The following is a 27,610-nucleotide window of genomic DNA, read 5'->3' as shown; positions in this document are numbered from 1 at the left end:
GTATTTCTGTAAACTCGGGCAAACACGGTTGAAAAAAGACCTTCCTGTTGGTGGATTTTCTCAGACTCCTCCAGCAGATGGGGAGCCTGTCTTCTGGAACTTGCCCCCCCCCCCCGCCAGAGGGGTGGAGTTGAGTTCTGGTGGGATGTAGAGTTTCTGGAAGACAACTCCCTCCTGCTTCTGACTTTGCGCTCATCAACAGTTGCTGGCTGACCCTCCAACATCTCGCCGCAGCTGTAACCGATCTGCTCTGAGATGTTGCTTCTAATCTTCACTTTCACAGCTTGGGGTGAGTTGTTGAAATGTTGATTTTTGTACAGTTGTGCAGCAGTTTTGTTGATTGTTTACTGCAGGAACTGCAGTTGCCAAAGTTCTCTGGCACCAGCAAGTGTAATGAAAACCATATGAAAACTATTATTCAGTGTTTTTTCTTTTTTTTTACGAGAACTGTTTGGCTGTAAAACTAAATAAGGCCCGTGTACGTTTGTTTTTTTACATTTGCAGCTTTTGTTTGCTGTAAGGATTCCTGTGTGAGTTATGCTTCTGGCCCTTTTGGGGCTGTGATCACACTAAGGCTTCGTTGCTTCTCCCCTCTGCAGCTCTGTGGTGCCCCGTCTGGACTCAGGAGCCGGAGTTTGCAGACGTTTGCACGGAGGGCAGCTGCTACCCGGCCACCGGTGACCTTCTGATCGGTCGGGCGCACAAACTCAGCGCCTCCTCCACCTGCGGCGTGTCTCAACCGACTCGCTTCTGCATCGTAGGTCACCTGGAGGTGAGAATCCCATGCACTGTGGCTGGAAACACTGCTTCTGCAGGAGTTTTAGCAAAGAAAAAAAAAAAGAAGAAAACTTTCTAACATGAAGAGTTCCATTACATACAAGTCATTTTGCAAAAAACATTTTGCTGAAGGTGACCTGCTTTTAACTGAGAAAACTCCTGCAAAAACATTTAGGAAGCGTGAGAAAATCCTCCAGATGTGTGCTGTTGTTTTTGCCAGCAGATTGCATGAATCCCTGAGGAGCTGAAGCAGATTCTGAAAATAATCTGTGGGGGGAAAAAAATCCCACAGTAGCTGCACTGGAAGTTTTCGTGGCATGGAGGTTTTTAAAGAAAAAGAACCAACTTGCTTCTATTTGTTTCTACAAAAGGTGAAAAGGCTCCATTTGCAGAGCACAAACCCATCCATAGAAAAATAAAAAAGCAAATCTGAGGCATTTTATTAGAACCTTTTTGTGGCAAAGTGGGAAATTTGGCATTTTTCACATTTTTTCTGCACAAAATGGGGTTAAAAGACATGCTGTACGAGCAATCTTCACACAATTTCACACACATGAAAAGCAAAGTTTTGCAGATCTTTGACGTCAGGAATAGGCCTCCATCTTGAATTTTCTAATAAAATCATTTATTTTCTTCTACAAATGTAAACTCCTCCTACGAATTATAATCTATCGCCTTCTAACTCCTCGAGCATCGCTCCAAAACCAAAAAACGTATGAATTAAGCTGTAGATTTTGAACCATGGCGACCACGTTTAAGCGGCGTCTCCTTGTGGCTCGCACATTCTTCCCCCCAGAAAAATCTGTAACTGTATTATATGAATCGCTGGCTTAAGCTGAACGAAACAATATGACACACAATGTAAAGGTATTAGGAATGTGGGCGTGGCAAACAAAAAAAATCCTCTGTTGCCAAAGAAAATCAATACATGTACTTTTGCCAATTCTTCTAAAAATGTACCCACAGTCACCCAAAAATAAAAAAGATAGTCTTGGATTCTCTGGGGTTATATGAAGCAAGTTGGCTTCTTCAGCTGCAAAGGCTAAGAAAAGACTTTTCTGGTGTGTGGGAGCGTCCACATGTCCACGGCCTGCTCGCCGTCTTGTCAAGTGGGAGCTCAGACATTCCCCCTCCACAATAAAAGCACTGTGCCCCCCTCACAATCCCGGCCCTGTTCGCATGTGGGCCGGGGGGCGAGGCAGGAGGATATTCTTTTCTTATCAGCCCCCCTTTGGTGAGCCGAGTGAGTGAAAGGCGGTTTTTATGAAGCGCCCTCACACTGTGGGGCTTGTCTGAAGTCTGAGGATGAGCACGGCCCTCAAGTATGAGCTGCACATCAGGGAGGGAGGAAATTCATGTGACAGACATTTTTTCGGCGAGGATTGGAACCGCTTATCCAGAGTTGCGTCACATATAAACTCAGACACAGTTGGCATGGAGCTCAGTGAGATGGAGAAATCTGTAGAAACCACAAAGTTGCACTTAACCCTGCAGGATTTGGAATAATCACCTCCAGCATCTTACTGTAAATCAGGAGAGAATTACAGTCTGGAAGAGTTCATTAAAAGTGAATTTGTTTGTTTAAAACGGGATTTGACCAGACTCTGGTGGACTTTAGGTTTGGCCAACTTTGCAGTAAAAACATGAACTTTAATGAGGCATAAAGTCATCTAAATTCTTCCGTATGGAGTCCACAAATGTCCTCCTTCATCATCAATTCTGTCAAAGTCTGCCCGCATGTGACAGGTATAACACATAAAAATGTAAACAGTCGCTTGTCTAAACGTTGGATCTGACAGCTCCATTCCAATGAAGCTGCATCCCGTTTTTTCAAATTAAGAGATTTGTTTTCTACAAACATTTTACTCTGAAATTTTTTTATTTTACGTATTAGATAATAATTGTTGCAATATTATTTAATAAAGAACTGTCCATCCACGGAAGATGATCGTGTTTCCAATTAGGGTGGATTTAAATAAAAAAAAAAACTGGGTAAAATGGTAATAATGCTTTTATTTGCAAAAGATTTCATGGAAAATCTGTTGGATTTAGTTTTTATTTTCAGTTTGATTTCCTGCCTGTGAAATCTGAAACAAACAAGTCTCAGCTTTTGTTCACCGATTCCATAATTTTACGTTATCTTTCCCATAATTTGTTTTGTTGTGTTGGTTACAGCAGTTTTTGTGCGACCAGTCATACTTTTCTCCAAGGGTGGACTATAAGTTACCAGAAATTTTACAGATGACCCAAAAAAAAATTAGTAATAATAACAAAACAATAAAAAATAAATGTTAACAAAAAAAAAAGCTTTAAAAGTTTTTGTAAATTCTGGATACTGTGGGTTTATTTATTTTTTTATAACATAAAATCACTAACTACTTAATGCTTGCTGGATATTATTATAATAAATAAAATTGGAAATATTTGGGGGAGATAACTAAATAATCCCATACATAAACATTTCTATGGTTTCATGTCAACTAGAATTTTTTAAATAAAATTTCCTTATTTGGGTCGACACTTTAGTGACTCCATACGCACCAAAAACACAGAATCTTGCCAAACCTTTTTAGTTTAAATATCTTGTTACAATTAATATCAGACAAAACTAATTTATCAGGTATTTTTCAGTCAAATTTAGTGACTTGTTTTAAGTCAATAAATCATGAATATGTTTTTTTAGTTATTTGATGTCACAAACACCTTATTTGAAGCAAAAATCTTTTCTATTTTAAACTAATATTTGTAAATGTGATGTTGAGCCGTCATGTTAGATTTACGGAACTAGAAATTTAAAATTGGAATCATAACTTGCAAATAATTTAAGACCAATGCATCTGTAATTCAACTTTTTGATGCTAAATATGATACATTTGGGGGGAATAGTGTATAAAAAGGTCACTTTAAAGATATTAAACTCTTATTTCCCTGCATATTTTTGCTTATTGCAGACAGAGTATTTCCAATGATCACATCAGTAAATATAAAGTTGAGTTTTTATTGCTAATTTCATGATTTAATTCATCTAAAAAGAGCAGCGCATCGCAAAATGTCTTAAGTCAAAAGAATTCTACTGTTTCCACTGGCAGATATTTTAACTTAAAAACACCTCATATTGTTTATTTTTTTAACTTGTTTTAAGGAGGACATTTTTCCCAGTGCATTGTGGGAACCTTTCTACAATCAATACTTTATGATTAAATAACTGTATCAGAAAGATTAGGGAACTTGCTTTAAAACATGTTTGCCACCACAGAATGAATTTTCTTTTATGAGATGTTGCTTGTTTTCTGATTCCAAATTTAACAAAGTTCTGTTTAAATATCCAAACAATACGTGTTTAAAAACAGGCCGACTTGACTCTTAATCGCTGTGTGTCTGTCAGGAGGAGAAGAAATGTTTTTTGTGCGACTCGAGGCAGATGTACGACGAGGAGACCAACAACATCAGTCACACCATAGAGAACGTGGTCACCACCTTCGCCCCCAACCGCCTGAAGACCTGGTGGCAGTCCGAGAACGGTGAGTCAGGATGAAAAACCCCAGAGTTCTCGTGGGAACCCGGCTCAGTAATGACAAGACAGGAGATCACAGAGGCCCTCAGCGGAGCCAATCAAAGCAGGAAGGGGGCCCGGGCTCACAGGTGTGCTGAGGAGAACAGGTGTGCTGACAGGAAACTCGCTTGTCATCACCTGAACACCTGAGAGCCTCAAAGCAGGAACAGTAAATACACCAGGAGAGTTTGAGAGCCGGTTTCTCAAAGGAAATCCACAATCGAGCCAGAATGACGTCAGTTTTAGGATGTTTACTAAAACGATTCATTTCTAACGGTCGATTCAAAATATATGTAAACTGATTCACTCTGAAGTGACTTTTAATGCAAAGTATTTATGTTGAAGTATTTTCAGGTGATTATATTGATGGGATACACAAATTATAAATGCGGTCTGCTTTTTTCTTTCATTTCGACATTTTTTAAAAGAATTAATGGGGTATTCATACAAAAAACAATGTCAAGAAAAAATGATGCAGGATGACCAAAAGTGCAGAAAAAAACATTTTTCCTTGTTACAGTTGTTGATTGTTTCAAATCTATCACAAATGAATGAGATTGATATAATCTAAAACAATTTAATCAGCTAAAGTCCAGTGTGCTCCTTTTTCTGTGAAGGTTTGTCAAGTGTGTTTGTTTCACATTTCTATGTAAATTGATTACAATGACATTTTATAAAAAAGAAAAAGGACTGACATAAATGCCTGTTTAAGGTCATAAAACCGAATCTCAGACCTTCAAAAAGTCCAAACTATGGATGAATGTTAGATAAAAGTGAACATCACACAAACTGCACACTAACACACACTCACACACATGCTGTGTTGTTTGAGCATCTCTCTCCAGATTAAAAAGCAGAAAAATCAGGAATCCTGCGTATAATTTCGCCACATTCCAGCAGGTTTCCGTCCAGAATAAGCCCATTTGGACGTGCGCTCGCTGTTCCGCAGAGCGGTGGGAACCTGTGAGACGAGTGAGTCACGGCTGGAGCTGCAGCCAGCAGGGCAGATGGCCGAGAAACTGCAGGAAGCTGCAGACACACAATGGCCTCACGTGGGATTTCCTGACTCCTTCACAGCCCACTTCAATCTTCAGTTCTCTTTCCAAACTGTCGCAAACTGAAGCGAATCCGCAGATCAAACTGGAATAAAATGAGGTTTGAGGGTTTTTGTTTTATCTGTTTGACCCCTTGTTCCCTGCAGGCGTGGAGAATGTTACCATCCAGCTGGACCTGGAGGCTGAGTTTCATTTCACACACCTCATCATGACCTTCAAGGTGGGTCTCCCCCTCCACAGCTGTCTAACATGTGTTCCCACAGGATGAGCAGAGCCTGGGACAGCTGGGTGAGCACGCTGTGATGGCGACCAGCTGCATGAAGCCACGCCTCTCGTCCAGAGTCCAAACAAACTGAAGGATACACATCCTTTCTGGTGCCTGACCGGAAACAGCAGCAGACAATAACCCCACATGGACTTGTTTAGGTTTCGTACTCCTAAACGAGACGCACACAACTTGTTGGTGGGGTCAAAGAAATGAAAGATATGTTTGGAATTCAGGAGCACGATTGACCATATTTGGGCAAAGTAACATCCGATTGGACCATTGACTATATACGAGAACTGGACTTAGTGACTCCTCCCCCCTTGCGTTCCAAACAGGAAGTACCCAAAATCCCAGAGTTCTACACATAAATCAACAGCTGTTACTCTGTCTTTCTATTGGTCAGAATAATCCTTCCTCTGATACCTTTTTTTTTTACACCCTCATGATATATTTTTCTTAATCGCAACTTGTTCAAGGTATAAACTGAGCAATCAGATGCCTCAGTAAAAGTAGATGACAGGGGTGTGGACTTCCAACAGGCTCACTGCTGATTGTGGTTGTCATGGAAATGTCGACGCAGACCAACTGGGACCCATCGCTGCTGACTGATGACTTCTGACTCCAACACGGCGGGATCTATATCGCCAAAACATGGCGACTGAATTTGGCTTTATGTGGTTGGAGCCTGAAGTGAACCATTTTCCATGGGTGACGTCACCCTCGCCCTGTCCAGTTCTCACGGAAAGTCAGTGGATCGGACAAATGTGCGCTTCCTGCACTCCTGATTGCATTTTGAGTTTATGTTGAAGAGCATACAGTTGTGCAAAAAGGAAAAACAGTTAAGTACAAAAATCTTAATTGGGTTCCAATCCAAATCATCCTACCAAGTCTTTGTAACTGGATGGGAGCATGGAGGAGTGGGAGTGCTGGGAGAAGCTTCTGCAGTCCTCTTCCTCCCCGACTCCAAGCATTTCTCCCCCTGATTGCATTTCTGAACTCTAAACGATGTCGTCCTGGAATATGCCTGCAGGATCAGGGATGCAAAGAGGACCCTTTTTTGGTGGTGAACATTCCTTTCTGTGTCAGTCTGACAATCACTTTCAGGGAGAGAGAATCTTCTGGAGGGTTAGGACTTTTGCTTCTGGCTTGTTTGGTTTTTCGGGCCTTTACTTCAGGGCCCTGTTCCTCCTGTGCAAGTTTGCCATTTAAGGGGCATCTGGGATCTGTCCCTTCAGGGTGGTCTACTGTAAAGAAAAGCTTTTCTAGTTTTGTTGACTGTATTGTATTTGTGTTCCGCTTTATAGATATCATGCTTAATCATTGATCTGATTCTTCTCTTTCGTTAACATTTAGCTTAACTCTACAATTTTAAGTTTGTTTTCCGTTCTTAGACCTTTCGTCCTGCTGCTATGATGATTGAACGGTCCATGGACTTTGGGAAATCCTGGCAGATCTACCGTTACTTTGCCTACGACTGCGAGACGTCCTTCCCGGGCATTTCCACCGGGCCTATGGTCAGAGTGGACGACATCATCTGTGACACCCGCTACTCAGATATCGAACCATCCAAAGAGGGAGAAGTGAGTTCACCAATTGACCCGTTTATAACTGCAAAGGTGTTGTTGTTTGGGTTTTTAACTTTACTTTCTTGCGTTTTAGGTGATATTCCGAGTGCTGGACCCCGCGTATGACATTGAAGACCCCTACAGTTTGAGGATACAGAGTAAGATGGTCATGCATTCGCATTGAAAAGCTGGATCTTCCTGATTTATGTTCATATTTTAGATCTTAAACAGCTTTTTTCTTTCTACATTTAGCTAGCAGCCAGTTAGCAGCGTAATACTAGATGGCAGAAGAAATTGTCAATTCTTCTGATGGTTGTATAGAGATTTTCTATGTACTGAAACCCTTTGGTTAAGTGGCAATATTCCTATATCAGAGCTACAGACGCACTGGTTTTTCCATGGACTTAAAAATATGTTTTTCTACAGTTTTGTTCAGGAAGCATAATCATGCAAACAGAATATTATTTTATATTATATTGATAAATGTTTTGTTGTAATCTTTCCGGTCATATATTTTGACCTACCAAAAACTACAATTCCCAGAGACACAGCCCTTCACTATGTCTTACATAGATAGGAGGAGTTAAGTCAGTTGTGTGCAACGGTTTGGAGATAATCAGGTGTAAACATGTCTTTTATCATCGCTGGTAGTCAGGAGGTTATGATCAGTTTTTAATTATGATTTGATTTATTGGATTTTAAATTAAGGATTGACAAACTCAAGTTAAGCTCCAGGTTTTATGTATCTGATTTCTAAAGTGTACATTTATCCACATTTGGTTGAATCTGTTTGTTTACTATAAGTATTCCTAAACATCATATAGTCATACCTTTTAATTGTGATATTCTCCATATTGAAATATGTTGGTAACCCTCTTTTAGCTAGAAGAAGACAAAATATCAAAGGAGCTGTGTTGCCTTTGAGCTTTCTGATGGGATGTTAAAACCTTCCTGCAGACAGCAGCCAGAAATGCAGGGGTCAGAGGTCAGACAGGAAGAGCACTGCAAAGAATTTCACATGTGGAGACGACATGGACCGTTGCAACTCCCTTCAGCTGGACAGAAACTCTCACACTGATAAAAACCCCACAGGGGATTTGTAGGAAGTGTGTGGTAAAAGCTGTGGGTGAGAACAGCAGCAGAAATCAGAAAATGTTCCTTTGTAAAGGAAAAAATAAAATACAAGAATCGAAGTTGGATGAGCTTTGCAGCGTTTGAATGATTAAAAACATTTAAACAAAGCTTTTTTTCTCATGCACTTTCGTCAAAATAATGAAAAATGTGTTACCAAAATGGCTCAATGTTAGAAAAAAAATGACATCAGATCATTTTATTAAATTAAACTTTTTTAAAATGTTTTTCAAAATAAAACAAAAGGGCTTTAAAACAGAAACATGCTCAGTTTATTTCAATTGATCGAATCAGGACAACTATGTATTTTTATACAAATATCAAATTGTTACTGATATAAAATTCAATCTAAATGGTCCTTCAGTTTGAACAAAAGGGTCTCGTGTTTGTGCAGACATGCTGAAGATCACAAACCTGAGAGTGAAGTTCATCAAACTCCACACGCTGGGCGATAATCTGCTGGACTCCCGTGACGAGGTGACAGAGAAGTACTACTACGCTCTCTACGACATGGTGGTCCGAGGAAACTGCTTCTGCTATGGTCACGCCTCGGAGTGCGCCCCCATGGACGGAGAGCCAAGTGGAGCTGAGGGGATGGTACATCCAACACACACTCACTTTACGTTTGATGGATTATTTACAATGCTAAAAACATCACATGATAAACTTTGTACCATTTAAAGACCCACTCTGCTGTTTTTAACATGTTCTTGCTGCATTTTTTTCGGATAATGAAGCAAATAAGAAGAAAATTAAGCACAAAATCTCATTTCTTGGAATTTCACTATTGTGGTGAATCTGGAGCACATGAAAAAATGCCGCTTGGAAAAAAAAAATCACATTAGTGACGTACAAAATACGCTGGGCGGGGCTGAAGCTCCCTGCTCGCCATTTTTGTTGCACCAGCAATGTTAAAATGGGGGTCTGTGACGGTGTGGCACCGTCAGATGACGAGGGGGGGCCACACCGTGTTTTATTGTTTGTGCATTTATGTATTTTATGTTTAAAATTATTACCTGTGGTGCCACCTGGGTGAGGATTAAGAGCCACGCCCCATGGGAGGGGCTCCTCATTTAAAAGGAGCATCACAGGTTAGAGAGAAGGGGAGTGACAGAGAGTGCTGCATGCTGCATGGCCCTGCGTGGTGCTCACCGGGTCTTTAATAAAAACAGATCCTCCTCACCTTGGCTCCTCTGCATCCTTTCTCGGCGGGACCCCGCCACATATGGTGTCAGAAGTGGGATCGCAGAGGGGCCACAAAAAGATGAGGACGTAGCGGCGTGGTGGGGACAACGATTCCCCGGCAGCTCAGCGCCTCCTCAGAGCAGTCCATCCTCTAAGGAAGAGGGGGTGGATCCGGGTGGCCTTGGCGGTGCTTCAGGCCTGGCCAGGGGCCCGGAAAGAACTACGGCGTCCAACTCGGCGCCCATGGCGAGCGGCGGACCACGCGGACAGCAGGGGCGGACCGCCGGAGCGCGAAGACGGCCGGAGGCGGGACGGGCATACCGCCCGGTTCCACTGCCGCGGATGCGGGCGTTGGAGGCCTGCACGGAGCGGGACAAGGGGCGGACCGACGTCTACCGGGCCGTCAGGGGAGTGCTCCGGGAGAGGCGCATCATCTCGCCTGTAACCTGCTGTCGGCGGCTCCGATCGGCGGAGGTGCCATCCGGAAGGGGACCAGCGGGGGCGTGTTGCCGTTTGAAGGGCCTTTGCCGGGGCTGGGACCGACCGGAGCGGCACCGAGGAGCAGATCGGAGGGGTCGCCGTCGTGGAGCAGCAGTCCATGCAACCAACCGACGCGACGCGAGGACGTGTTTCTGGCGGATCGGCGTGGGGAATGCACGGCGGCGGACTGCTGAGGGGATTGCCGCACATCGTCAATCCCTCAGAGGAGGGGGATGGTGTGACGGTGTGGCACCGTCAGATGACGAGGGGGGGCCACACCGTGTTTTATTGTTTGTGCATTTATGTATTTTATGTTTAAAATTATTACCTGTGGTGCCACCTGGGTGAGGATTAAGAGCCACGCCCCATGGGAGGGGCTCCTCATTTAAAAGGAGCATCACAGGTTAGAGAGAAGGGGAGTGACAGAGAGTGCTGCATGCTGCATGGCCCTGCGTGGTGCTCACCGGGTCTTTAATAAAAACAGATCCTCCTCACCTTGGCTCCTCTGCATCCTTTCTCGGCGGGACCCCGCCACAGGGTCTGAAAGCTAGCGGGAGAGCGTGTAGACAGCTTTCAAGATATAGGTGACAGGAAGAGGGGGCGGGGCTGCTCCGCACTAACAGTCCACCAACTCAGAGGGGAATTTCTAATAAACTCCTGCCGTTCTGCAGAAACTATGTCCTAGAAAACAAAACGTGTTTTTGATTTTAGCTAAAAAACAATCAATAAAAGACGATCGGAGTGGGACTTTAAAGAAAACCCTTTTTAACTTGACGAATTTGCTTAAAAATGTTTGTAAAAACGTGAATATCAGGAAAAATTTCCATATTTTTCATTAGTCAATTAAAAAAATTCCCCTTTTGACGATTATGGCTGACAGGTCATGGAAAACCCAAACAGCGTGTTAGAAAAGGAGAGCTTTCCATGTTGGTTGATGGGGGTTCAGTCCGTGTTTGCGTGTGCAGGTTCATGGTCGCTGTATGTGCAACCACAATACGGAAGGGTTGAACTGTGAGCGCTGCCAGGACTTCTATCAAGATTTACCCTGGAGGCCTGCACAAGGAAAAAACACACACGCCTGCAAAAGTAAGAATGAGGTCTTTCACTTTACTAGATATAAACTATTAAAAATCCTAAAGTGGCTAGTTGATCAAAAATCACCAAAAAAATGTTTTTTTTACAAAGACAGTTTTACTTGGTACTTTTATTTAAAATTGTTGATAATTTGTGATATCATCCTTTAATAAACTTTTAATTAAATATCTAGATACTATTTGAAAAGTTGTTGTGAAGAGAAAAGAACAAAAGCGCTAAAATCTTCCTTTGTTTCTCAGGGTGTGATTGTAACCATCACGCCACATCGTGCCACTTTGACCTCGCCGTGTTCATGATGACCGGCAACGTGAGCGGGGGCGTGTGCGACAACTGTCAGCACAACACCATGGGCCGGCAGTGCGAGCAGTGTGCGCGTTTCTTCTACCAGCACCCCAACAGACACCTGAGAGACCCCAACATCTGCGAGCGTACGTCTCTGATCCCAGACACGGAATTCCTCCGAACGTCATTTCCCAGCATCCTTCACTTCTCACCAGTTCTGACACACACCACCTGGAGCTGTGTAGTGACAGATTTGAAAGTCGTTGTTGTCGCACGATGACTGTAATTACCTGCAAAGTACTGGGTGCAAATAGAAATACTGCTTCAAAATGAAAGACCCTTTTGTCATCTACCTGCCTGTTTTACCCTCAAGTATCTTGGTCTGACAAATGACATACACAACCAGGATCCGGGCTGTTATTAGATAAGTTACTGTTATTTACCGTCTTTTCTCACCCTTTTAGATCCACACAACTTGGAATTTCTTCCAATTTGACTAAACCCTTAAACAATTTTTTTTATTTTGAAAAGCAGTGGCCAAACAGTCTACGGTTCTCTTTTCTGTCAACAGCGTGCGACTGTGACCCGGACGGCTCAGTGGAGGGTGGGAATTGTGACCCTCGAACTGATGTGGCAGCGGGGCTGATCTCAGGTCAGTGTCGCTGCAAGGCCAACGTGGAAGGAGAGCGCTGCGACAACTGCAGGCGGGGCTACTACGGCCTGGGAAAACACCCCGAGGGCTGCCTGCGTGAGTCCCCGTCCACTCATTTCATTCACAGCTAATAAAACAACTAAGGCTCCGCAAAAAATGAAGAAAAACATCAATTATAATCCAATTAGGTTCAGATCCTTCCAATAAGACCAGATCATCACATTTATATTGAGTGGGCGGCAGATTATGTCAAAGAGTTTTCAGTGAAATTATTGCAATGAGCAAGAGGTTGCAGGAGGGAACAGAATCAAACTTGCAAACTGCGACCATCTCAATTGAATATGATTTGAGAGGACAGGAAAAGAACCAACAAAAAACATTGGAGCATCTGTTAAAGGCTTTGACTGCATATAAGAGCTGGACTGAGTGACTCCTCTCCCTTGGCATTCCAAACAGGAAGTACCTGTTGGCTCCAAGAAGTTAAAATCCCAGACTTCTAGAGAAATAAACAGCTGTTACTCAGTCATTCTATTGGTCAGAATAACTATTTTCTTGATAATCCTCATTTCATTCACAATACTTGGAAGTTATAAAGTGGCCAATCAGATGCCTCAATAAAAGTGGGTGGAGCCTCTTGGCCCACACGACTAACTTTCAAAACATTTGACAGATTTTGTGTAGCTCACTTTCAAGTGGTAGGGGTTTAGCCTTCCAACAGGCTCACTCCTGTGGTTGCCATAGATACGTTGACTCGGACCGATTTGATCCAATCACTGCTCACTGATGATTGGTTCCAACATGACGGAGTCTATATAGTGAAAAAGTGGCAACTGAATTAACATCATTTGGTTGGAGCTGTAAATAAACCATATGTTTGTGGATGTTGTCACACTCACTCAGTCCAGTTCTCGTATACAGTTAATGGCTGGAGGGAAACTGAAATGTCCCTTTTTGATACAATTCAGAGTTAAAATGGGACAGTAGAGGCCTTTGTTTAATTCTCAATTAAACAACTTTAAACAACAGCAGTGCCTTGTCTAGTAAACCTCTTTCCATAGTAGGGTTTAAACACATCCCAACTTTGTTTTTGTGTGTGTAGCATGTACCTGTAACCAGCTGGGAACGATGCCTGGAGGAGCCCACTGTGACTCAGAGACGGGGAAATGCATCTGCAAAAGGCTCGTTGATGGACACAACTGTGATCAGTGTCTGGTATGACTCCAAACACAGCTGCCGCCACTCAAACCTCAGCTCGAGAGCTGCGTGATCTGAGTGCAGCCTCTGATGCTGTCAGCCTTCTTGACAGGCAGGAAATGTGGGCGGGGTTTAAGGGTGAGAGCTGGGGCTATATTTCTTTCTGTCTCCATGTCTTGAGGAGTTCCTCAGGGTTTGATCCTGGGACCTCTACTTTTCAACTTGGGTTTAGATAATAATCACTAATTCAATTATATTTTTTCTTCTATTTCCCGGTCATTTTTTGTCTAAAAGTATTAACTGGGTTTGATGCAGAAGTAGGGCGGTTGACCTCAGATTGGAAGTTGCAGGTTCAATTCCCGCCTTGCCATGTATCAAAGTGTCCTTGGGCAAGACACTGAACCCCACATTGCCTCTTGGTGTAAGTGTTCGACAGCTTAACCGCCATCTGTGTGTGAACGGGTGTACAGGAAAGGGGTTTGAGTCTTCGAGGAAGGTAGAAAAGCGCTATACAAGTAAATGCCATTTACCATTGCTTATGTATGTAGTGTTCCCTCATTTATTTCAGGGGTTACGTTTTAAAAATAACCCGCAATGGGAGAAATCTGCAAAGTAGGATTATAAATATTTAAGGCATTAAAACTCCTCACTGCACACTTTATACATTTTCAGACAGACATGAACATTTTCTCTTGTTTAGTCTTAAAGTTAAAATCTTCATAGAAAAATAAGTTCAGTATTATAGGATAAAAAGCAAAGATCTGAAGATTTATGTAAATACGGTAAACTGAACACATTCTGCACAGGAGAGACGACACAGAAGTAATTGATTGACAATGGGCAATAGCCAATCAGGACGCAGAACAAGTGAGTTATACCATCTTGTTTTACTTTTTTTTTCCAATCAGCCAGAGCACTGGGGTCTGTCAAATGACATGGATGGATGCAGACCATGTGACTGCGATCATGGTGGGGCCGTCCACAACAAGTAAGAGTACCTACAGTAAAAGATAAACACATTAATGGGAAACAGTTAAGGAAGAATGCAAAGAGTGGTTTAAATGTTTGCATCTGTGTCAATGTGATAATAGTGTTGCTGTGCTTGTTGGATTAACCTTCAATTTTACAACTGTGCTTATTGAGACTTTTGTGTTTAAGTATGCACAGAATATCTTGTGATTGACTTACTGACTGTAAAATGTCCCGGTGGGCGCAAAATATGAGGAAACAATCAGTCTATCATCGATGCGCTTCACAGTGAATGCCAGGTGTTTGTAGTGATAAAGTCATGTAGGGACTAATTGAATGACTGGTGAATTAAGAGTCAAAGCGCAACGTTGAGAAATTGGTCTCCTAGTCCAGGGTTTTCTAAATGATTCTAGTCATTTAAATCCTTTATTTTTGGTTTTCGTTTTCTATGAGCCTTAGGCTTAATTTTGCCCAAAGGGGTTATGGGTATGGTTGCCACCATAATCAAATGGTCATTCTTTTTAGAAGTGACATCTGAGGAAAGAAAGACAGGAGCTGTTTGAAACTTTGGCTGCTACCTTATTTTTGTGGTCCAGCTTACTTTTGAAAGCTGTTAAAGGGAAAGAGTGTCTCAAAAATGAGGGTCATCAGAAGGTCACACGTGGGACTGTAGGTTGGGTTTTTAGAGAAAATTAAGTCATTGGCATGGGCTCAATGGACAGCTGGTAATGGAATTAGAGATCTTGGTTCTAAGTGGTAAGCATCAGGATTTACAGACATTTGAGGGCTTTTAGGAAAGTGTTAGACGATGCATACCCACAAAGTGGAATTTTCTCTATAATTTGTGTAATTTTAAGTTAATGGGACTGTCTTTTTGGATTAAGTTGGGCGCAGATTGAGGGTGGTTTAAAGGCCTCCAAGTATAATTGCTATTATGATTAAGAGATAGTCCTTTTCAGGTATGATATCTCTGTAAGGCAGTCAGTTTTGCAAATGTTTTTGAGGTTTTGTGTCTCTTAAAAAGAGGGCTTGTAGAGCGCCACCTTGCCTATGTTTGTTAAGTTAAGTATAGATGGGCTGAATCTACAGAAAGGAAATTAGTAGAGTCAGTGACTATTGATTGCTCATTCTCTCTGCCTTGATTGATGTAAAATACTACATGGAACAGGTACATGTGCAACACAAAAAAATAAAAGTTTCAGCTTGCCTGTATGTTAAATTGAACATAGTCACCATCGTCTCTCCTGTCTTGTGCCTCCTCAGCTGTGACCCCGACTCTGGACAGTGTGTGTGCAGGGAGCACATGTTTGGACGCCGCTGCGACCAGGTCGAGTCTGGTTTTTACTTCATCGATCTAGATCATTACACTTACGAAGCAGAAGATGCCAAGCATGGACCTGTGAGTATTTGTTGTACCATACTGTTCTCAGATATAGAGGACCTTTTATTGTGAAAGTTTCTTTTAGGGTGTGGCAGTGGTACCAAGGCCTTATCCTCTAAACCGAAGCCCTACATGGACTGGGATGGGCTTTGTTAATGTGCCAGAAGGAGCTTATCTAGAGTTCAATGTCAACAACATCCCAGAATCCATGGACTACGACATCCTTATCCGCTACGAGCCACAGGTACAGATAGCTCAGAGAAATACACCTTACCAAGTGCATCAATATCTTTTTTGTGTTGCAAAGTGACAAAATGTACATGTTATTGCACAATTTACCCAAGTTTTAAAGTTATTCTAACATTGGCTAAGGTTTAAGAAATAAGAGTTGAACTTGACATACCAACTCTGAAATCTCATAAGATTTTAGGGAAACAAACAGTTGGTTATCATCTGCATAAAGGAATAGATGTTGCAGAATCACCATTCAATGTCCAGTGTTACAAAGTTTTTACCCAAGTAATTAGACTAATTACTTCATTTACAGAAGAAGATAAATACTGGAAGTCCTATTATGGTAGTTTAATGTACCTAGTTGACGATGTGACCACTGTGAATAGTTCCCTTGAATTGGTCAAGAGTTGGTACTTATTTTGAGCTTATTTTGGGCTAGCACTGAAACCAGCCTCGAGAAAAAGAGAGAAAAAACTGGGGAGCCACTTGTCCTAACGTTAAAGTCCCATTAGTTGTCACACACTTGGGTGTATGAAATATGTTGTCCACATTTGACCCATCCCCTGGACCATTTGGTGGTTATCCAACCTCTCCAATCCAGCCCCCCTTAATGCTGAATGTCAAGTGGGGAGGCTTCTGGTCGCCTTTTTAGTCTTAGGTATGACTAAACCGAGGATTTGAACCCACAAAGTAACAGTCTCCAGGCAAATACTCGTCTTTGCTGTACTCACTGTATTTCAGTACAAGGCCTTTTTTTAAATTCAATTCTACAGTTGGTTTGATAATTTTTCGACTGACAAGGAGATTGTTTTAGAGGTTAGCAAGCACACCTCAGTAACAACGTGCTCATGTGCCGACAGCTTCCACAGCAGTGGGAGCAGCTCGTCCTCCGGGTGGAGCGTCCTGTTTTCAATCCCCCAAACCGCTCTGGTCACTGCACCAACTCTATCCAGAGCGGAGACGAGCAATCCATCTCCTTGTCACCTGGATCCAGGTACACTTGATGGTTTCTGTGTGAACCAAAACCCACACTGTGAGACCTCACCCTATCTGCTGCGTTCCAGACATGTGCTGCTGGTGAGGCCTGTGTGCTTTGAGAAGGGCCTGAACTACACCATCCGCCTCACACTGCCGCTGTACTCGACGAACAGCCACGTCCAAAATCCATACACACTCATTGACTCTGTATGTTAGACTTATTAGAGCTCAGTCTATGTGTTTGTGTACAAACTAAACAATCTGTCAAGTTGATGAATTTTGTTCCGTCTTTTCTAGCTGGTGCTAATGCCTCGAGTCAGGGAGCTTGAAATGTTTCATGGAACAAAGGGCGAAGCAGAGTGGGATACTTTCCAGAGGTACCGATGTCTGGAGAGCAGCAGGAACGTCATTAAAAGCCCCATGACCGACATCTGTAAAGATTACATCTTTAGTGTTTCTGCTTTGCTGCACAAAGGAGCCATGGGTACGTGAGACTGTACAAACGCTGTCCAATTGGTTGTTACGAATAAAGTACAGTGCAAGTTTCCAGTACTTTGCTTTTCCTGTAACCCTTGTGCTATTTTAGATGACCCCACCCTTACATTGACATGTTTTCCCTACCATGACAAAGGTGGCTAAAGGTGGAAAGATTTCATGTAATCCATGCACACCATTGAAGATCACAAATCATTGAAGAAAAAAGATTCAGAGCACTGTCTAGTGGGTCTAAGTGACCCAACTCCCAATGTTAAAGTGCTCAGGACAGCACAAGGGTTAAAAAAACATCTATTAACTCTTAGTAGTCTCTGCACTCACCGGTGGGTTGCCCAATTACATTAATCATTTACAAAGATGTAGAAATGACGCAAAGCTGCAATTAGTAAAGTTTTCATTCAAAATGTGAAGGATTCCAAACAGTTGGTTTAACCATAACAAGAGCTAAGGTACATTATTGTTATATTCCTTAGAATCAATCCTTGGAAGTTTTTAAATAGCTTTGGGGATATTCGTCCTGTTTTTTAAGTCATTTTTCGTATTGCTTAGACCTTGGGTCCGCTTTGGAGTAGAAGGGTAGCAAATTGACCTAGAGTATGATCGAAAAATCGCAGTTTTGGTTCCTGCCCTGATGTGTTAAAGTGTCCTTGGGCAAGACAGTGAATCCAACATTGCTCCTGGTGGTTATTGACAGGGCAGAACACAGGACTGGCCTCAGATGCAGAGTTTTAGATTGTTTTAATTACTGAGACTTGATAATCTTGGCTTGGCTTTGTCAAGGAGGAAACAAGACTATCAGGCACAGGACACAGGGAAACTCTGGCTATAAATACATGAGGAGGGGAAGCACAGGTGGAAACGCTCAGGGATGATGAGGCAGGCTCAGCTGTGGGGAAACAGACAAGGGAAGGGAGAGGAAGGACTGAAACGAGAGGCGAGTTAAACCTTCAAAATAAAACAGGAAGTTAAACACGAGACAACACCAGAGACTGACAGGAACTTGACGAGACATGACAGTTATAAGTTGGCGCCAGTGTTCAGTAACTGAGCCACCATGAGTGTGTGTGAATGGGTGAGTGCACGGGTCAAAGGTAGTAAAGTGCTACACAAGTGTACAACATTTAAAAGAGAATTTGCCACTTTTTAATAAACCAGAGTATCATCAGCATAATGTCAGAAACTATCCTTACAATAACAGCAGCAAATCTTTTGTTTTCCAGCCAATCCTAAATAATTTCACAATTTTTTGTGATTTTGAAGTACTTTGTTGATTTCAAAAGATTTTTTAAAAAAAACTTTAATTTTAATTTATGTTGGCTTCCTCCCCGTCTCCCAGCATGCCAGTGTGATCCTCAGGGTTCCCTCAGCAGTGTATGCGAGTCTAGTGGGGGTCAGTGCCGGTGCCGGCCTAACGTAGTTGGCAGAAACTGTGACCACTGCGCTCCGGGGACCTTCTTGTTCAGTCCCGCTGGCTGCAGGCGTGAGTGTGTGCCAAGACAGCACATTCAGGTCTGAGGCTCTGACTTAAAACAAAAATTTCTTCCGCCTCTCCCCCCCCACAGCTTGCAACTGCGACCCCCTGGGCTCCGTCAGAGCTTTCTGCCACGAGTTGACCGGGCAGTGCGAATGTGTCCGAGGAGCCACTGGACGCCAGTGTTCCCAGTGTCTGCCCGGCTTCTGGGGCTTCCCTCAGTGCCGAATGTGCCAGTGTAATGGCCACAGCGACTACTGCCACCCCAACACCGGGGAGTGCCAGGGCTGCCGAGACTTCACCACTGGACACCACTGTGAGAGGTAAGGGAGTGGGGGGGGCGATGATTCCGTATTTGTTGAGCTATACTACCTCTCCTTCTTCACGGACTGTGGCTTTTGCTTCCAGATGCATGAACGGTTACCATGGTAACCCTGAGCTGGGTTCAGGTGAGCACTGCCGCCCCTGCATGTGTCCGGATGGGCCGCGCAGTGGCAGGCAGTTCTCAGACAGCTGCTACCTCCTGGCCGACTCAGACCATCTGGTGTGTGTGTGCAGCAGCGGGTACAAAGGTGTGGGATTCGTGCGAGCGACTCTTCATCCTGGCCTCTTTTCTTAAAGATAGATGACAGATGAACGTGTTTGTCGTGTCCAGGCAGCCGCTGTGACGAGTGCGCTCCTGGTTACTATGGAAACCCTCTGGTTCCTGGGGGCCGCTGCATGGCCTGTCAGTGCAACAACAACATCGACATGCACGACCCCAAGTCCTGCGACTCCCGAACGGGCGCCTGCCTCAAATGCCTCTACCACACTGAGGGCCACGCCTGCCAGCACTGCAAACCGGGTTACTATGGCAACGCTGCCACACAGAGCTGCACAAGTGAGTACTGGGACCCTAATATGTCCTGATTGGGACCATAGCTGACCTGGGGTGTGTGCTTCCTCTATCCAGAGTGCATGTGTTCGCCCTTTGGAACGGAACAGGAGGCGTGTTCCTCCGCCGAGGGCTGCCAGTGTGACCGGCGCAGCGGCCAGTGCCCCTGCCAGCCCAATGTGGTGGGTCAAAACTGCGACCACTGTGCCCCAGACACATGGGGCATCAGCAGCGGAAAGGGCTGCCAGCGCTGTGACTGCGACCCCGTCCACTCTGTGGGGTCTTCTTGTGACGAGGTGGGTCCTAGTTAAGCTACGTTCGCACTAAACGCGATTCGTGTGGCAGAGACGTCATGTCTCAATATTAATTCACTGTGCAGATGCAATCAGAGGTCCTGCGGCGCGTTTTGATCATCAAGCGCATTTCAGGTGTCGAGTTCCAATTTTTCCAGAGTTCAAATGTCTAAATCAAATAATCAGTTTGACTCATTACCATTGAAATGTGAAACATGCCATCTAAAGGCTACTTGCTAAATCGACCTGGCTCTCGTTATTTTTTGTTTTGAAACCTGCTTCAAACAGGAAGTGGAAGTGTCTGCAAAGAAAACGATAGCAAGGATTTCCTGAAGCCGGCTTTCAACGCAACTGGACATCTTACTCCCGTTTTTACACAAACAATCCCAACGACTTATAAAAAGTAAAAATGAGAAACTGTTCAAGTACTTGTCTATCTGCTGTGCTGGTTTTTGCGCCATTGTTTGGGGAATAGCTGGGAGATTTTCCCAAACAGCAGTGCTGTAAACCATCCCAGAAGCCTTTGTTTGTAAAATCCTTTTGATATATGGACTCTGTCTGTTTGGAAGTAAAGCTCTGCTTTACATCACTCCCATGTGCTTCATGTAAAGCAGCTGAGTAAAGGCTTTCCTGGCTGCCGTCCAGGAAAGAAGAGGAAGGAAGAATCAGAGAAACAACCAAGCGCCGAAAAGGCCACAAACTTCCATTGTGTCTGTGCTGAAATTTCCGCTCACTGCACAATGGGTGCATGATACGTTGTCGGACTGACCTGGATTGTGTTGTTATAGGTCACGGGACAGTGCGTTTGCAAGCCAGGCTTCGGTGGGAGGACATGTCGGGAGTGCAAAGAGCTTTTCTGGGGGGATCCTAAGGTCAAATGTCACGGTACGACTTCTTATTTACCAGAATCACTCAAGCAATCAATGAAACAGCTCTACCCAAATACTTCTTCAACTGTCTACATAAATCTACACTGAATAATGTGACAATTACACACCTCTGTGTTAAAAAATGAAGCTCAGTTTTTCCAGAAATTGACAAAGAAATGAAGTTTCATTTTGGAAACTTATGTTTTAAAGTGCCATGTCTTCATTTTTACTTTATTTATAGTTTTTGAGGCATTTTGGAGAAATTGTACTTTATTTAAAACATTTGTTGAGTGAGATGCACAACTGAAAAGCAGGAGGTCAATGAAAGCTACACACGAACAAAAATATTGTTTTTAACATGATCTTTGGGCATTTTTCTGATGATGGAGGACATCTATAAAGACAATTAAGTTAAAAACTACATTTTTGAGTATTTATATTCAAATTGGAGCCGGGGCAGACGAAAAAAATATTGTTGGTAAAAGATCGTATATGTGATGTAAAAAATACTCAGTCCCGCCCACAACCCACAACTGAATTTTAGCTGCTCAAGTCCTGCCACTCTGTAAAAACTATGTCCTAGAAAATGTCACAGGTTTTTGGATTTTGGCTGAAAACAATATAATCATAATTAATAATAATAATAATAAAATCTAAGTGAGACATTTTATGAACTCTAAAATCACTTTCAGTTTCCTGATTGTTATCTTTTCAGTTGATGTTAGTTCCCTGAATTCTGATCCTGTTATTATAGTTTCCTGGGATCTTGTGTGTAGAGCCTCTCTGGCCACACCTTTTTATATTTGCTCCCAATGAGTCAGACTTTCTTGTTTTTCTAAAGATACAACAGTTTTCCAAGCCTCTGAAGGATTTTCTTTTTTTTAAGAATATTTTTTTGTTTAATTAGAAGCAACATTTGTGGTTTCTGAACCCCCCCATCCCACAAGTTGTTTTGACAGCGAACAGACTGCTGCAGAGAAATGCGCCTCACAGTAGCCGGATGTCCCTCACAGATGAAGAGTTGGCAAAATAAAAGAGCAGGGAGGGGACATGAGAATGACCTCCTAATACCACAGTCATTACAACCAGATGTCCTCCAAACATCCCTGTTTCTGTCATGGAGCGTCACCCAGAGGGTCCCGGTGCTCCTAAGTCCCTCCAGCTGTTCCTTCTCCAGCTGTTGGAGCTCCACATGTGTTAACGGGGATTCTGCAGCCAGTGAGAACTGAGTGGGAGACATTCTTGTTATCAGCTTTTAGGTTTCTTTTGGGCAGATTTATATGACTCTTGGATTCTTGTCTTATTAGCTGCTCTCAGTTTCCAACTGGACATCTTTACGGCTCACATGAGTGCAGCGTTACTGTCGGAGGAAGCTCCCAGCATTCCTTCTGCCTGACTCATGATCTCCTCTTTGCGCCGATGGAGAAAAGGAAGTGGGGTTGTTTGTTTTCTTTTGGTGCTGTGACCCAAACTCGAGGGGAACCTTCAGGATCACATTCAATGTCTGAGATTCTTTACTCAAGCTATAAAACTTTCAAATAAACGCAGAATGATCATCTTTTGATTTATTTTCAAAGCGTTCCCAGGGAACTTTTAAATTATGATTATGGAGTTTTTAGCCAAAATGTGTGTTTTTCTAGGACATAGTTTCTGCAGAGCTGCAGTAGTTTATTAGAAATCCACCTCTGAGTTGTGGGCGGGACTGTCGGTGTAGAGCAAGCCTGCCCTCACTCCCCATCATCCCTTTGATTACAATCTCTCCCGCTAGCTTAGAGCCCCTAAAGACCCCAAAAATTATATTTTCATTGGAGAGTCTTTAAGGATAGAGGGAAGTATCTGTACCAAGGTTACGAAATATGGATCCCTGTACATTACCGCTTTTAATATCAACTACTCTAATGAAGTTTTAATAACTCATTTATAAAGGAGAAAATAAAATTGCATGCGTCATTTGGTTATTAGGCAACACCCCAAAAGCCACAGGGAATAACAATATCTGTAACTTATTGTGTATTATTTTGTTCTTTAACCCTTGTGCTATCTTGTGGGGTCCAGATGACCCCACTCCCAACGTTAACGTTGGGAGTGGGGTCATCTGTCGTTCAGTTAAAGTCTTAAATCTACTTCCCGCTTCTCAGCTTGTGACTGCGACCCCCGTGGGATCTCTAGCGGCCAGTGTCACCGCGCCACGGGACACTGCGCCTGCCTGGAGAGCGCGTCCGGCCCACGCTGCGACACGTGCGCCAGGGGCCACTGGGGAGAGTTCCCAGCCTGCGAGCCCTGCCACCGCTGCTTTCCCGTGTGGGACACTGTGGTTTCGGAGCTGGCCAATCAAACGCGGCGCCTCCAAGCCCAAGTGACTGAGCTCCACGCCATCAGGGTCACGGCGCCATACAAGGATCTGATCAGCAGCCTGGAGAGCAACGCCAAGGCGGTCCGAGAAATCCTGGAGAACAAAACGGCTTCAGCGAAGATGGAGAAGATCGCAGAGGATTCCCATCAGATCATGTATGTTTGAAACAGACGCGGAGGAGGTTTGGGTGGACAAACGTTCATCTCTTGTGTTTCTTCTCAGTGGACTGATGTCCTATCTAAGTGGTGTGATGAATTCCACCGAGGAGACGTTGACTTTTCTCCAAGGCGACGCAAACATGACAGAAGCGAACCTGGACGCCCTGACCGCCGAGGCCGACCAGTTGGATGCAAACGTCCAGGAACTGAGACGGCTGGTACACAACATCAAGAACGCCAACATCCAAGGTGAGAAAAAGGGACAAAATATCCTGTAGATCAGTGTTTTTCAACCAGTGTGCCGCGGCCCACTAGTGCGCCGTGGGAGATGGTCAAGTGTGCCGTGGGAAATTGTCCTCATTAACTGATCTAAAAACATTTCCCATCTCCAGGATTTCAGCTCTGTGTTCATCCAAACAGGCCCTGATAAAACACTGAGAAGTTAGGAATATGAAAGATAGTAAAATACTTTTTTCTATGTGTTTATTTGATTCTGTTATAGACATTTTGATAAGAATGACGGTACCGCGATTTAGCCGCTAAAGCTCGTCTTTAGTGGTGTGGCTTTCTACAGAATCCGGTGTCAGACCGTAGAACAAGTGAACCAAACAATGAAGCTCAGAGACGCGAGTCTGTCTGCGGTCGGTGGATTTTTCCACTACATCTCCCATGATGCATTGGGCTAAAGTGACAGCGCAAGTCTTAGCGCACAATGAGTCCCTCCTCTTAACGTCTTAAAACAACGAACACAAACAGTTTTTGAATCTTTTAACTTAACTTTTATTACATCTTTTAGAAAAAACAACTGCAGCTTCCAGCTTTTTCTGCCACAATTATCACAAAAATGCATGTGAGATTGTAGAGGGACTGTAGATCAATACAGACTATGAGCTTTTCCTTTTTTTTCTTCTTTTTTTTTAATTTTTGGATGCTGGTGTGCCGTGGGATTTCTGTCAAGGTTAAAGTGTGCCGTGGCTCAAAAAAGGTTGAAAAACACTGCTGTAGATGACAGGAAAGCGTCGCAGGCTATATAACTGCGTCACTGCTGAAGTGTGAAAACAGTTACTTTTCAGAAATAAAATACAAATCTTGTTGAAGTTTAAAAAATGAAAAGTAGCTGAAAAAAGCTCACAAAAAGATGTGTATGATAGATGAATAGAAAAACAGCGTTGGTCCTTGAGCAAGACCCTTTGTGCTATTGCCTGACTATGTAGCCACAAGCCCCCTGTGCCGGTCCCCAGCCTGGATAAAGTACTAGGTTGTGACAGAAGGGGCAACTGGTCTAAAGATCTGCCAAAGCACCTGTGCGCTGCTGCGACCCATGAAGGGACATGCTGTCCATGCCATGTTAACAGTCACTTCAATCACCGTTCTTCCTCGTTCTGAAGGTCGGTTTGAGCGGCAGCAGATCGTCTGGACCACATCTACATGCTGAGCTTCTGCCATGTGATTGGCTAATTCAAAATTTGCTTTAACAAGCGGTTAGCTGGTAATAAAATGGCCAGCCAGTTACATTACGATCTATTGTGCACAAAGTAGATTATGTAATATACAGTCTATAAACGTTACCATCTACATTTAACACTGAATAATTATTTTAGATATAGATTTTTCTAGGCTTAAACATCTCATGTCTTCTTTTAAAATTTCTTCAATTCTTTCATATAAGGATATTTTTGATATAATCTTCAATTAATATTGAATCAACGTTTATATATTGGATTTTTTATATAGATATTTTTTACTATGACAAAAGTTTGATCATATTGGAAGTCAAAACATTTTTGGTATCTCCTTTGGAAAAGTGGTTTCTCCCATCATTTCCTTCTCTTTGCTGGGAAATCTGAACTCATGAAAAATCCTTCCAGGCGCGATGAGCACCATCTCTGCTGCACACCTGGAGTCGACCGTGGCGGAGCGCCGCTCCACAGCCTCCACCAGCGGCCCCGGAAGCCCACTGCAGGAGTCCGCTGCACTACGGAAGACCGCGGGGGACAAACTTAGCAGAAGCCAGAGAGACTTTGACCGGAAAAACCAGAGACACACTCAGAAGCTGGAGAAACTGTCCAAAGAGCTGGAGAAGCTAAACCTGACTCACCTCAGTGAAAAGGTCAAGAATGTTCTTCTTTCTTGTTGGGGAACACCTCCAGGTTTGTTCTGATGTTTTGGTGTTGGTGTAGACGTGCGGTGGTGCGGGTGAAGATGCGGGATGCCCGCCCTGCGGCGGGTTGGGCTGCAGCGGGGATGACGGACAGCCTCGCTGTGGAGGAGAAGGGTGCGGCGGCCTCCTCTCCGCCTCTCAAACCGCTTTGACGTCAGCCGAGAGGCTGGACCAGCAGATCCGAGCAGCTATGCGGGAGGTGGACGAGCTCTCCAGGATGGTAGGTGGACACCGCCTCCCTCAGGTGGACCTGGATCCGTATTTCAGGAGCTGCTTGTGTTTAGGTGTGGGAAGCCAACATCCGTGCGAAAGAAGCCAAGGAGAGGGCGGTGGAGGCGCAGCAGAACTCCAACCGCAGCAAAGAGAGGGTGGAGAGGAGCAACCAGCAGCTGCGCGGCCTGATCACAGAGATCCGAGACCTGCTCAGCAGTGAGTGCATCACAGGCGCTTCGGCCACGGGTTTCACAGCGGCCTCCTACAGAAAAATCCACGCTTCTGTTGATGCAGACGACAAAGCAGACGTGTCCGTGATCGAGGCGGTCGCCAACGAGGTGTTGGCTCTGGAGATGCCGGCCTCCGCAGAGAAGCTGCAAGAACTGACGAGGGAGATCCGGGAGAAGGTCGGCACTCTGACCAGCGTGGAGACCATCCTCCGTCAGAGCGCGGAGGACATCCGGGCTGCTGAGTCGCTCCTGAGGCGGGCCAAAGAGGCCAGGTGACACCTCAGCTGGCAGGTAACACCGAGCTGTCGTGTAAAGAACGCGTGAAAACCGTGTCTGTCCATCAGTGCCAAGGCTTCAGACATGAAGGAGGAAGCCCAGGTGGTGAAGGGCGCTCTGGAGGAGACTGAGCGCGCTCAGAACACTGCAATGGACGCCATCCTGCTGGCCCAGAACAACACCAGAGGCACCATGGACCTGCTGAACACGGCGAGTGGCGCATGAGCTTTCGGGACGTTTTTACAGCATGGCGAACAGGAAGCTGACGTCTGCACCGCCAACAGGTGGAGCAGGAGACCGCCGCCTCCGAGCTGCGGCTCAGCAACACCACCCGCCGCCTGGTGCAGCTGGAGAGGGAGGTGGGCCGGCTCAGGCAGAACGGCCTCCGGATGAACCAGCTGGTGGACAGGGCCGAGCAGGACAGCCATCAGGCCAAGCAGGAGGCGGAGCTTGCAGAGAAGGTCAGATGTTCTCTCTGTGGACTTTTACAACAGCGTTCCAGGATAACAACACACTGCGGATTTTTCCGTGTTTACAGGAGTTCGAAGATGACGTGAGAGACGGATTTGAGGAGGCGCAGGAACAGGTGGAGGATCAAGGGGCAGCGCTGCTGGAGGCCAGGAGGAGGGCGGATGAGCTGCAGCGGGAAGCTGGAGAGCTGCTGGAGCAGAGCAGCAACAAGCTGCAGAGGCTGGGAGGTGAGCACTCCCACCTCCTTACATACGGTTTCCAATTCCAATAGTTATTCTGTCACTTAAAGATGAATTTGTTTATTTATTGGTCCTTTTTACAAAAAAAAAAAAAATTTATTGTTCCCAAATTGTGTAAAAAAACAAAACTAAAACAGATCTGTTTTAAAAAATAGTTTGACTTTTGCTCAAGAGACAATTAGACATTTTTGTGTGTGAAATATTTCACTTTTTTTTTTGTTTTTTTAAGTATTTTTTTAACCTTTCAACCAAAAAGAGAAGAAAAACCTGATAAGTCTTCTGGTGTTCAGAGTTGGAAAGATCCTACGAGGACAACCAGCGCATCCTGGAGGAGAAAGCTGCAGAGCTGGAACAGATGGAGCGGACGGCTCGCCGCATCCTGGAGGAAATCAGCCACAAGGTGACGCTGTACAGCACCTGCCTGTGAGGAGGCGCCCTGCCGCCGCCGCCGCCACTCCTGTGGATTCAAACACCGAATTCAACAGGGATTCCAGCTTTCAACAGAAACGAGTTTCAAATCCCCCAAAAGAAGCTGATGTGACCCTTATACATTTACAAACAATTTTATGACTGATGTGTATTTAATGTTTCAAAGTATAGAATTTATCAGTGATGTTAATGTTTCACGAGAAAAGAAGTCACTGAAGCATTTGGACTGAAAGTAGATTTATTTTAAATAAACATTTTTGCCACAATCCATTTTTTTAC

General features: G+C 44.1%; 1 protein-coding gene across 1 annotated transcript; it reads left to right on the top strand.

Annotated features, from left to right (window-relative positions):
• Positions 1 to 155: 155 nt before the first annotated feature.
• LOC101165682 (laminin subunit beta-1) lies at positions 156 to 27,599 on the top strand. The gene is made up of 33 exons (XM_004083275.4): positions 156 to 289; positions 600 to 772; positions 4,163 to 4,298; positions 5,532 to 5,605; positions 7,045 to 7,233; positions 7,313 to 7,376; positions 8,744 to 8,946; positions 10,980 to 11,100; positions 11,349 to 11,537; positions 11,963 to 12,139; positions 13,143 to 13,255; positions 14,146 to 14,225; positions 15,470 to 15,605; positions 15,673 to 15,831; positions 16,682 to 16,815; positions 16,886 to 17,006; positions 17,097 to 17,283; positions 18,631 to 18,774; positions 18,857 to 19,088; positions 19,174 to 19,337; positions 19,421 to 19,645; positions 19,718 to 19,935; positions 20,721 to 20,817; positions 22,940 to 23,309; positions 23,377 to 23,561; positions 25,181 to 25,422; positions 25,493 to 25,693; positions 25,758 to 25,902; positions 25,981 to 26,188; positions 26,261 to 26,402; positions 26,477 to 26,653; positions 26,731 to 26,890; positions 27,193 to 27,599. The coding sequence occupies exons 1-33, from the start codon at positions 256 to 258 to the stop codon at positions 27,327 to 27,329; spliced, it is 5,337 nt and encodes a 1,778-aa protein (XP_004083323.1). The 5' UTR covers positions 156 to 255; the 3' UTR covers positions 27,330 to 27,599.
• Positions 27,600 to 27,610: the final 11 nt, after the last annotated feature.

Source organism: Oryzias latipes, chromosome 23, assembly GCF_002234675.1.
Source record: "Oryzias latipes chromosome 23, ASM223467v1".
Taxonomy (NCBI): Eukaryota; Metazoa; Chordata; class Actinopteri; order Beloniformes; family Adrianichthyidae; genus Oryzias; species Oryzias latipes.
Note: the sequence above shows the minus strand (reverse complement) of the source record. Positions and strands in the feature narration are given on the sequence as shown.

Bases quoted from the DNA above. Each gene is read 5' to 3' on its own strand.
- LOC101165682 (XM_004083275.4), top strand. From the start codon at position 256: ATGTTGCTTCTAATCTTCACTTTCACAGCTTGGG. The intron at 773-4,162 runs GTGAGAATCCCA...TGTGTCTGTCAG, and splicing joins GCATCGTAGGTCACCTGGAG to GAGGAGAAGAAATGTTTTTT. The intron at 20,818-22,939 runs GTACGACTTCTT...CCCGCTTCTCAG, and splicing joins TCCTAAGGTCAAATGTCACG to CTTGTGACTGCGACCCCCGT.